General features: G+C 41.2%; 1 protein-coding gene across 6 annotated transcripts in view; it reads right to left on the minus strand.

Moving 5' to 3' along the window:
- Dnm3 (dynamin 3) overlaps positions 1-12296 on the minus strand; it is a 495138-nt gene that overhangs the window by 30664 nt on the left and 452178 nt on the right. For all 6 annotated transcript variants that reach the window (XM_076547837.1, XM_076547834.1, XM_076547833.1 and 3 more), the window contains one exon: positions 7603-7767. In XM_076547837.1, the coding sequence (XP_076403952.1) occupies positions 7603-7767 (165 nt within the window). The remainder of the gene's footprint in view (positions 1-7602; positions 7768-12296) is intronic.

Genomic DNA, 12296 nt, shown 5'->3' on the forward strand with positions numbered 1-12296 from the left:
ACTCTGTTTTCTTATCATGCTGGTAATCCAAGGTCCTTTGCATAAGTGTATACTCCCCCATTGAACTATACCACCAACTTAACGTTGATAGTTTAGAGAAGCTAGCAAGTATGATGATTTAAACTAAGAAAAAAAGAAGCCAATTTAAAGTTTTCAGTGCTTCTGTTATTTGAGAAATACATCTTATCTGGATTACTTAGATCCAGATAAAATGCCAAAGCAAGAGTATTTGTTTAAAATTTAGAATGATGACAGGACACCATCATGTGCTCAGTTAAGATTCCTGGATTGTAGTTAAGATTGTTACTCAAATGAGAAGATTCTAAAACAGTTTCCTTTTTTTAAATGGAATTTTTTTTCTTTCTTTCTTTTGCATTTTTAAAAAAAATTTTATTTATTTTATTTTACAATACCATTCAGTTCTACATATCAGTCAAGGGTTCCCCTATTCTCCCCCCCTCCCACCCCCTCCCTTACCCCCAGCCCATCCCCCATTCCCACCTCCTCCAGGGCAAGTCTCCCCCCCCCCACCCCCCACCCAGGACTGCAATCAGCCTGGTAGATTCAGTCCAGGCAGGTCCAGTCCCTTCCTCCCAGACTGAGTCAAGTGTCCCTGCATAAGCTACAGGTTTCAAACAGCCAACTCATGCAATGAGCACAGGACTTGGTCCCACTGCCTAGTTAAATGGAATTTTTAAAAACTGAGACCACTGCAAGAGGGCCACAGGGTAGGGCTGCAGATAGGTTTCCCCTACAGGTGAAGTCAGTGGGTCACATGGGCCAAGGGCATGGGAGGTCTTCCTATGGTTTTTTGTGTGTAGCACTTGGGTATGTAGTTTGTACTATTGAAGGAAGGCAGTCCAGTTTAGCTGGTGTACAATTCTCAGATTAGCATGAGCCACTCACTGTTGAATAGAACTTCCAGTCCTGGTCCAAGGCTAGGATCACAGGGGGCTAGGTTGCATGCAGCTCTGTGATGCCATTCCTGTCTGACCTTCATGATTTTCTGGGCAGTCTTTGGATTTGCAAAGATAGACTGACTCAGAATATGTGCTGATGAACTTTCAAGATGGTAGATGAAGACAGTTGCTGCCACGTCTTAGAACATGAGTTTGATCACTGGGTTTCACGTAATGGATAGATAGCAAAGACTCAGATTCCTTGCAAGTTGTCCTTTGGCAAGAGCACTCTAGTAGCACTGTGGGTGAACACACACATAAACCATAGTGCCAAATGGGAAGACAGATAACTGATTGACTTCATTCCTTGCCCAGAGTGAGCAGATACTTAAGTTGAGTTTGGAGAACTGGTGGATCTTATTTCTTGAGAGGGGAGGGAAGGGGAGACAGGAGAGAGGACCAGTTTCTTTCTCTCTCTCTCTCTCTCTCTCTCTCTCTCTCTCTCTCTCTCTCTCTCTCTCTCTTCTTTCTTGTAAAGATTTCAATTATGTAACTAATTCTATTTGTAAGAGCACCAGCTGAATTAGTCTTATTGTGTTGAAATTAACAGTTCCCTGCATATATTTTGTAAACCAAGAGTGATTCAAACATGGGAGAGATGGAATACATACTGTATTCAGGGGACTGTCTGGAAGGTGTAGAAAGTAAATTTGTTCAGTGAGTCTAGGACAAAATATGAGATCTCTGGTACTAATGAAAAATGTTTAAACTTTATCCATTTGGCAGTATGACACCATGAAAGGCTTTTGACAAGTGAAACAGGTCATTAGAAAAATTAATCTGGTTTTAATTGGAAAAAATTTGCAAGCTTAGTAGTAGAGACAGACCCAATAGTAGGCTGTTGCTTATTCATGGAATGATGAGAATTTATCAGTGCCACAGAATGGAAAGGATGGGTACATGTGAATAACATTTCAAAGGAAAAATCATCTGGTGGTGTCTACATGAGAAGAGCAAGGAAGAAAAGAACCAGTGAAAGGTGTCTCTAGCATTGATAATGGAAAATCAAATGGCAGAAAGGAAAGACGGATTTTGAAGAAAGGTAGAAAATTTGGCCTTTGGAATATTTCACGGTCTTTGAGGATTCATTCACTTCTAAACACACATGCAGGTACCCACGAAGGCAGAGATTTTTGTACAGACCTTCCATTGTTGGGTGTGTGTGTGCACTTGGATATGAGGTGCAACTTAAAACTCAAAACCAGACTATTTCCCTGGCATCAATCATCAGTTGGGTTGAGCTCTTTTGAAGTTTTACATCATGCTGGAGTATCACTTAGGAGCTATTAAATAAATTTTTCAAAGAAGATCCAAGAATAGTTCTAAAGCAGATCTGAATTATGAATCAACAGTTCAATTATGGACTGAAATAATGAGTTCTGCCTGATACTACACACCAAAGCTTACCTGCTGCCCAGTATGCCCTCATTTGGCAGTGCTGTGAAGGAGTGAGGGCTGGTAATAAGAGGAAAGGCACATTGCTATTGTTTTCCCTGTAAGTGGGCTCTATTGGCTTTGGGGAGACAGAGGCGGGAAGCTATGGAGAGCTATTGTAATAGTGTGAATGTCAAGATGACCAGGCCTGGGGTGGAGCTCCGGGAGTCCAGTTAGCGAGAAAGAGGAGGGTTTATATGAGCAAGAATTGTTGAAACCAAGGTCGGATAAAGCACAGGGACAAATAGCCAAACAAATGGAAACACATGAACTATGAACCAAAGGCTGAGGGCCCCCCAACTGGATCAGGCCCTCTGAATGGGTGAGACAGTTGATTGGTTTAATCTGTTTGGGAGGCATCTAGGCAGTGGTACCAGGTCCTGTGCTCATTGCATGAGTTAGCTGTTTGAAACCTGGGGCTATGCAGGGACGCTTGGCTTGGCCTGGGAGGAGGGGACTGGACCTTCCTGGACTGAGTCTACCATGTTGATCTCAGTCCTCGGGGGGTGGGGGGCTTTGCCCTGGAGGAGGTGGGAATGGGGGGTGGGCTGGGGGGAAGGGGAGGGGGGCAGGAAGGGGGAGAACAAGGGAATCCGTGGCTGATATGTAGAACTGAATTGTATTGTAAAATAAAATAAAATTGAATTAAAAAAAAAAAAAAGACATGTGCTTAAAGACCCCAAATGGGTTAACATTTTATTTTAGATGTAAGGAAAAGTTTAGGCTGTCTTCTGGGTAGCCTAGCCTTGCCTTTCAATGCTACAACTAGATTTTGGAACAACAAACCCAGTTGATGGGGGTGGGGACATTGGTGGGGAGGTGTTTCCAGACAGTTTAGGGGCTTTCTGAGCCATTTGGGTGTCAGTGGCACAAATATTTAAATCAAGGATTCTGCAACACAATTAGAGACCCAGTAGATCTTTCTTAGGTGATAGCATTTGGAAAATACCTCCGAGAACAGAACAGACCAATTATACTTGGACAGGATATTTGGGGCAATATTTATGCTTTTAATTATAACACCTTATAACCTATACATCTTTGTGTGGCTCACAAAAATTCTCACACACAAAATCCCATTCCAGCTCAAACTCTGCAGGCTAAATAAACAGGCATTACCACACCATGTCCCACTGCTCAGTGTAAAGGAATGTGAGGTCATTAAAAATGTTCCACATGGTTTTCCCCCTTCTAACTTTTAACCCTTCCCTAGTCCCCTGGAAGATGTTTGGCTCTTATCTTAAACTTTCTTTGTTATGACTGAGCCATTTTAGCATCTTTACCAAGAGACAGTTCGGTTGCCTGGGAGATCGTTCCACAGTGTAGTCTCTTGGTGAAATAGGGTGATGTGGTTTCACATGTGTAAACTTTTTCACTGAGTAGTTTCATTTTGTTCATCTGGGGATGTGACACTCAGGTCATTGTCCTCCCTGCCTTCTCCCCATCCCCCCCCGTGGATTTAGTTCTGCTGGTTTCCTTCTGCAAAATACAACCTCCATGGACTCAGTGCCGGACAAAGGAGGTCAGAAAAATGCACATGCTGTGAGGTCCACAGTTCAGAGACAGGCGAAATATAAGAAAAAGTGGGAGTGTTCCTTGGTGGGGCTGAAGGTAGGAGAGCCTCTTGTGAACATTTTGGGAGTGGGGGAGATGCTGTGTTTGGCCTCTACAAATGGATCATGGTCTAATTCTGGAATAATGGTTTGGCATTAAGGACATGTTTTGAAACTAGGGCACATGGTACTGCTTTTCCACCAAAGAGCAGATGACCAGGAAGGTCATGGTGGACCTGTGGGGGCCTTGGGGACTCAACAGTACCATCCCAAGTGTGAAGAGCTTCTGGGTTTCATGACCTCAGTGGATTTTTTTTTTCCAGAATTCATAAGAACTTTTAAATGTCACTTTGTGTCTCACATTCAAACAAACTCACAGAATACAATGTTTTAAGACATTGTTTCTCATGTTCAAATGAATTCTAATTAAATCTTTGAGTCACAGGACGTGTCCTGGGAGATAACCCTGTGGCCATACTGGGTCGGGGGAGAAGCTCTCTGGGTAGGGCTGACTTAGAGCTCCCAACCCGAGGCACCTTGTCTGCTGCTGGAGCAGAGACAGCATCAGACTGAGAAAAAGCCCCTGAGTCCCCCAGCTGTGCAGCCGCGGCAAGTCACTTTCCTGTGCCTCAGTTCTCCACGTAGAAGATGTGGAAGAGAACACATTTTCAAACAAAAAACCACCCGCCATACATGTTTTAGAATAAAGCTGGCTTCCCGTATTCTGTGATGGAGCACTCCTGGTGGGGTGAGATCTGGGGGAGACGCCATCGTTATGGGCTATTGTGTGTGCTGGTCTTAAAGTCCCACGCAACTTTGCTGCTCCGACTTTAACTTGGGGCCGCCTGTCATAAAGGCGCTGTTCCTTTGTGCCCTGTTACCTGGTATGTTTAAGTAACGAAACAGCTGCTGGCTTTCAGTAGACAAAGGCTTACAGTATGTCTGAGGCCAGGCATTTATGGCCCGGCTTTAAACTTCTTAAACAATTCCATATGGAGAGCTGAGTGGCAGAACACTTAATGTAAACTTTCAAAGGAAACTGCCCACTGAATCCTGAACTTTATGAAAGCTGGCTGAAACATATTCCTTTTCGGGAGGCCAGGCAGCCATTCCTGCTTCGAGGGTGAAAGGCCACGGGCCAGGAAGACAGAGAGCACATCTTCAGCATTTATTTGTTCTGATGGAATTCCAGTTTACAGAATAGGTAGAATTTAGACTACTTTTGCTAGATGTGGTTCTATTACTAATTCTCTCATTTTATCAGTTCAAACTGAATTTAAAACTCCAGCTTCCCTGCATGGTATAGGGCTGTTGATTTATTAGGTCTGTTTCTTTGTACTTAACAAGATACATCTGGAATGAACAGAAAGGCTTGGGCATTGAGATGCCATGAGAGTGTAAGTACATTGTTTAAAGAAGATTTCATTCTTTATTTGAAAAAATATATATGTTAGAAATATATATTATAGATATAAAATGTTATAGATACAAAATGTTTTTTATACATAGGAAAAATAGAGGCACAATAATAATACTCACGAAAAGTCATCATTGTATGTGTCTACCACTCATTCTGGTAGATGCAAAAACTAAATTTCTCTGAGAAGGCAGCATGTCCTCTAATAGTTGGTTTTCTCTGTCTTCCCATTAGTCTCTGACCTTGGAGTTCAGGTCTTAATTGAAGTCTCCTTTCCCATGACTCTTACGTGAGGTCTCTCTCGAGATAACTGGCAGAGCTTGCCCTCCAAGAATAATATTCTGGAGGTGAGTGTTTGGGCATTTCATTAAAGCAAGCAAATTCAGGAATGAAGGGCTGGGGAAACTACAATTATCCATGTGTGTGTTTTCATTTAATGTTTGAGGTGAAAGCAGAAGAGATTTGCAGTAGGATTTTTTTTTTCTTCTTTTTAACTAATTTGTGTCAAGCTACTTCTCAGAGCCACAGACAGGAAGTACGATTTCCTGCGCTGATGATTTAATATAACGCAGAGCAAAGCGGAGCTGGAACCGAAGACAGGACTAATGACTCTCGGGAAACCAGTGGAAAGATAAATGATCCCTAATCAGGACAATGTTTAAATAAGCAAGTGCCTGATACACCACAGCAACACAACCTGAATTCATTTACGCAGTTAAGAGGGTAATTTTCAAGACACACAGACTATTTGTTCAGTACTTCAGATTTGTCTAAATAGCTAGCAGCCACATCTGTCACATTGTCTGATAGTTCTGTGAGGTCCCTTCACATTTCCACTGACGTTCCAGAAGTGACTGACTTCAGCTCAGCGGGCCTAAAAAGCCGGACTTTAGGTCAGACAACTGACCCCTGAGCAGCCATGGTGATATTTATAGTTTCTGCTTTTCCAGCTCATTGCTTACCTGCTGTGTAGACTTCAATATCTTACTTGGATACACAAAAATAGTCAAATGTAAGATTGGTCACCTGAGTGCTCAGGACTTCTTAAAGCAAGGCATATACAATTAGAGGTTATACACAAGCAGATTGTCATGAAGCACTTTAGAAATACATCTTGAAACACAGAGAATGATTAATAGTCCTTAAATAGGCAGCCATATTAATTACTTACATTTGCCACAGTACCTTGGCATACCTATCCTTCTGGAACAGATCCTTAAGGAAGACACAAACCCACAGCAGCCAATTGGACCCATTAGGTCAAGAGCCCAAGAACCAGGGTTAGAACCCAGGTTTGTCCTGAAGTCTAGTGTAGGGCTCTTTTCACTTACACAGTTTGGTTTTTGACTTCTCACAAACCATGTTCATAATATATTTAAAACAAAAGATGTCCCAAGAAGGTACATAAAGTGCTTGGTATCCCACTAACAAGATTCAGAAAAGGCCATTTTTTTCTCGATTAACTGTTTTCGTTTATACTTTAAAAATTGAACTACCAAAAGAACACAGCCAGACTGCACAGGTTAAATACCACAGCCAGACTGCTGTCAACCAAAGAAGGAAAGACCCAGATGAAATGAATCCACTAGTGGCTACACTAGTGGAGCTCTGAAAGACTGGTGGTTATAGCATCCTTTTCTTAGGCACCCAAGCTGAACTGGGCACAGTGGCTCACATCTGGAATCCCAGCATTGGGGAGGCTAAGATAGGAAGGGTCCCCTGAGATCCAGGTCAGCCTGGGCTGCAGAGTGAAACCCTGTCTCAAACAAGCAAACAAATGAAAACAAAACAAAACAAAAATATGACTGACTGTACAGTCAGGGAATAAGGTAAGAAGTCCTTTCCTAGGTGAAAAAGAACATTCCATAGTTTGTAGATGATACAAATGATCATATTAACATAAACTCGGTGCGTGTAGGAAAAAGTATTATCCTTGGCTTTTAATCTCAAGGTCGAGACTAGGCATCTGATTTTCATTGCTAACTTTGCAAGTCCACGAATATGGTATTCTTTGCTCCTTTCTAGAAGAGAGCCAACCAGAAGGAACTTGATGCTGTGGCTGGAAATTCCCTCTCTGTTCTCTCTCATTGGTTACCCACTTATAAAGGCAGAACCACACACCCAGGCAGTAAATAATCTGGTTATTCAGAAAATGTCTCAGAGATACTCAGGAAAAGGTGATCAGTTTCCAGGTGAGGAAGGGTCAGAGGTTAAAAGGAGGGAGTTTATAAACACTTACATTATTGATCATCAGATGCATTATTGTTTTTGGAATTAGGTCTCGGATGCATTTGTTGATTATTGACATGTAAGAGTCTACTAGGTTGCGTATGGTCTCCACTTGCCTCTCCAACTGTGGGTCCATGGAAAAGTTTTCTGCTTGGCCATTTTCATCATTTTCATTCTAACAAAAGGGAAACAAAATGTGGATTATGTCATATTCTCTCAGAATAAAAACAATACCAAACATCCAGTGATTGATTTCTGCTTAGATCTGGTTGTCATCCTACTTTGAACTCACCGTGTCCTAGCAAAAGCAAACATTCTGAATGAACATTGAGATGAATAACCAAATAAACAGCACACCTAACAACATGCCTCGGGAGAACAACCTATTCTTAAGCCATTGGTAAGCTGCCCAGAGGCCTGAGTCCAAACAGATGATGCAGACGACAGCCTCTGGGAGTAGTCTCCAGGGATCCTATAGATTAGAATAACCTTGATGTAGTTCTGGCACTGCTGGGTTTGCTCTGGATTGGATCAGCCCAGATTCAAACCTCAATCCCCTAGGACTGGCCAGGAGTCCAAATCTGAGATCTGGAAGATAATTCATTCTTTCATGCACTTGCTGGAATTTGCTGTGTAAATTCATGCGTCTGTCACCACTGCAGAGGACTGGCTCCATTGTGGAAAACCAGCCATTTTAACTTCCAATGTGTTATTCTTTGAATAAAGCAGAACCCTTTCATACACAAAGAATTTATTTGTGCAACATGAGTGGAGCATCTGTTTTCTATACTCTCTGACTTGAGTTAATTAATTTTGGCTTATCCACCCAGAGGCTGGGCTGGAATGGCATCTTCATCATTAAGAGCTGACCTATTGGCTTGGCATTGAAATCAATTTAGAACAAATGGTCTCTATTTCAAGTCAGGTTGAACCATCTAAACCTCAAAACAGCATACAGATATTGTTAGTGGTCTGGCTACTTTCTCATATTTGGAAAGATTTAATTATGAACGAGGGGGGAGGGCGCGATAATTTATTGCTCCTAACATTGGCTTGGAGTACTTTTCTTTGGAAATGTATGTACTTTGATCTGCCAGGTTTTCAATCAGCTTCAGGCCAAAGCACTGTGCTAAATAACTGGATCTATAAATGACGAGTCTTTTCTTTGAATCGATAAACGTGTATGAAAGCCACGTTTTTAGGTTACAAAACCATCAATGATTAAAAAAATGTATAAGCATTTCTATATCAGAAGTGTCTCTTTGAAAATGTTAAGACATTGTATGCTCACTCTAAAAATCAGTGGTCCTTTTCTGCCTTGAGAATGTGACCCCATACTTTGATGTGGGCTAGCAGAATAAGAGGATTTCTAGGGTGGCTCGAATACTCAGAATGTTAGTGATTCTGCTGTTCTATTTTTTTTTTTTAAGTGGTCTCAGGTCACTGAAAAAATTAAATCTGGTGTAATAGTTCTTTCTTTTTTAATGAGCTTGTGACAAACTGATGCTTTAGATGAAAAGAGTCGAAGACATTCCTAGTTAAAACCTTATTGAAAATGCATAACTGCTACAACTACACACATCCCTCTGTTAGCTGCAGAAGCCCTCTCTTCCTAGCTTGTGCCAATTCCTTTCGTATTTCCAGTCCGCTTCACCATTCCCTCTTCAGACAAGCCCCTGCTGTTCTAAGATCTTCCACTGTTTCTTCCTCTGAACGCATTCCTGCACTTACTTATATTATCTACCATTCATCTTAACTCTGTGCTTTCCCCCCACTAGAGTCCAGGATTGTATTCCTTCATTCTTAGCATAGACCTCAGTGTTATCGGAGGAAAGAGGAGGTGGTTCATGCTACAAATGGGTTTACCTAAGTCAATGAAACTGCCCTAATGCACCAAACATAGACCTTTATGGAGAAAAAGTGTTTTCTATGTAAAGCAACATAAGCCTCCACAATGATATTACAATCCAGTTTGTTGCTCTGGTCTACAAGATTCATGGGTTTTGCTATTGTATTTAGCCATGGGTGTGATAGTGTTTCAGTATCAACCTGTTCTCTCTCCCAGAGCCTATTTCAGTATTTGTTGTGTTTTATAGACCATAATAAGCACTTTGTATAGTAGAGCTGGGAGGTGGGTACCAGGGTTATCGTACCCCATAGAGGAGCACGATAAAGTTCTGAAGTCCATTCAACTAATGTAAAATGAGCATGATTTCAAAAACAGGAAGTATAAAATAACTATTACATCACATGAAGTAATAAAGAATTTAAAAACTTTCTAGGAAAATGTCATTAAAATACTGTTTTCTCAAGAACTAAAGAGGAAAGCTGAATCCCCAAGACACATTGAACCTCCAGGTAAAAAACTGTTATTTGATTTCATATAGAAACTTGGAACCTCCCCATTCCACACTAGTTAATTAACATTTAGCCTTGCTTTGCATTTGCTTTTGTACTTCTTGAAATCAGAAGCAATAATCAAAGTATCGGAATGAACAACACATACAGGGGTAGTAGAGGAAACACCCCAGGACAGGCTAGGACTTTGTGAAAAGGACCCTGATAGTGCATGGAATAAAACCAAGAATTGGTAAGTGGGATTGTGTGACAAGCTTCTGCACAGAAAAGGAAAAAGCAAAGCCACAGCCTACAAAATAGAAGGAAATCTCTACCAAGAAGATCTGACAAGGGATCAATATCTAGAATCTATAATGAACTAAGAAACTCAAATGCTAAAATACCTCAAATCCTCCAGTCAACTAATGGACAAATGAACAAGATTCTTCTAAAACAATGCAGTACAAGTAGCCAACACACATGGAAAAGTTCCTTAGCATCCAAGAAAGGGAAACCTATACGGAGATAGCAGATTACCTCGTCAGAATGGCTCTTCCTAAAACAAAAACCAAAACCCACATTAAGTGCTGGTGGGGGTGGGGCAGAGGACACGTGCACATTGCTGCTGGGAACAGAAATATGCTCTGCAACTATGGACATCAGGATGGAGTTTCCTCCAAAACAAAAACCCAAACGACCATATCATCCAGCTCTGCTACTCCTGGGGGCAGACCCAAGAAGATGTAAGTCAGTGTAACACAGAGATACCTACTCGGCCATGTTTTCCACAGTACTCCTCAGTGCAGCCAAGCTATGGAATTTGCCTTGGTGCCTCTCAACAAGTGAATGCATGAAGAAAAGGTAATATACATACATACATACATACATACATATATGTATCTTTTATTTTACCATAAAGAAGAATCAAATTCTGCCTTTTGCAGGAAAATGGATGGAATTGGTGCACCCTATTAAGTGAATAACCCAGACTCAAACAGACCAGTATCACATTCTTTCATGAGGAACTTAGGTTTTACACATAAACACACACACACACACACACACACACACACACACACACACACACACACGAAAATAGAGGAGGGACAACTGAGGAAGAGAAGACTGGGGGACAGGAGAGTAGTCGGAGTCAACATGACCAAAGTACGTGATAAACTTGAACAAGAACACCATGGAATCCTTTGATTTGAATGACAAATCATACATGAATTAAAAAGTCAAATTTTGAACATAAGTTAAAAATTCCAAATCAGCCAATGAGACAAGATGAAATCCCTGTAGAAATCTAGTAGACTGTGTTCTCACACAAATCATAACTACTCAGGGAATGCAGTGGACACATTAGGGAAATCATGGAATCCAGAATGCAAACTGACTTCGACTTGACACCGAAGCAGGAACTGGCCTCTCTAGTGTCTCAGGTGAGTGGGAAGGAGTCTGTAGGTGGGATTCTTTAATCAAACACTTGCAGCAAACAGACAGGACATGCCTTTCCTCTGCCCCCGACCTCAGCTCAAATCCTCTTGCCTCTTTCTGGTTGTGTGCTGTGTATGATTTCGTAGTTTTTTCTTTGTTTAAATTATAGGATTGCAATTGGATTCTTTGCAAAGTACCAAAGTGACAGCTGTTTATCATTATCCTCATCAAGGGAATGTAAAATAAAAATAGTAATTTGTCTCTGATCTTTGGGGCAAAAACAGAGTGGTCTGCAAACATTTAACCTTTTATGTGCAGGTTCATTGATGCTGTTTACAAAATGTGAATGATACGGTAGAAACATTTTCTTCCCTGAAAAACACCATGGACAGGCCATCTTGCTGCATGTTTTTTTTCTAACAGCTTTTGAGATAGCCAATTAAAGCAATGAAAACAACCTTACAAATATGAAGTTTACAAAGTTTCATATATCTTATGAATTAGTCACACGGTATTTAAGAAACAGACTTCCGTTTTCTTACAAAATTTTAACTAAAAAAATCATTACATCTCTTCTTCCACCACGTGGGTCCCAGTGATTGAACTTGGGCGGCCAGGCTTGGTGGTGAGCACTTTTACCCCTGAGCCACCTCGGTGGCCCCCCAATTTTTAGTAGAAAAGTTCTAAAGTATACTAATTTAAGAGGTGAGGGAGTGAAATGTTAAATGGGGGGGGGGCAATTTTCATTAAATATTGAAGGCTCCTTTACAGAACTCAGAGTTTGACTGGAACACCTATTTTTCAGGTCTTTCTTATTTTCCTTAGACAAATCTCTAAGTTATATCATAGCTTGAGAACCACTGGAACCACCCAGAAAGTAATGTTGAGACCAACCCTTCAAAATGGAGTAATGGATATTAAAAGTGTCTA

Source organism: Peromyscus maniculatus, chromosome 11 (assembly GCF_049852395.1).
Source record: "Peromyscus maniculatus bairdii isolate BWxNUB_F1_BW_parent chromosome 11, HU_Pman_BW_mat_3.1, whole genome shotgun sequence".
In the NCBI taxonomy this organism is placed as follows: Eukaryota; Metazoa; Chordata; class Mammalia; order Rodentia; family Cricetidae; genus Peromyscus; species Peromyscus maniculatus.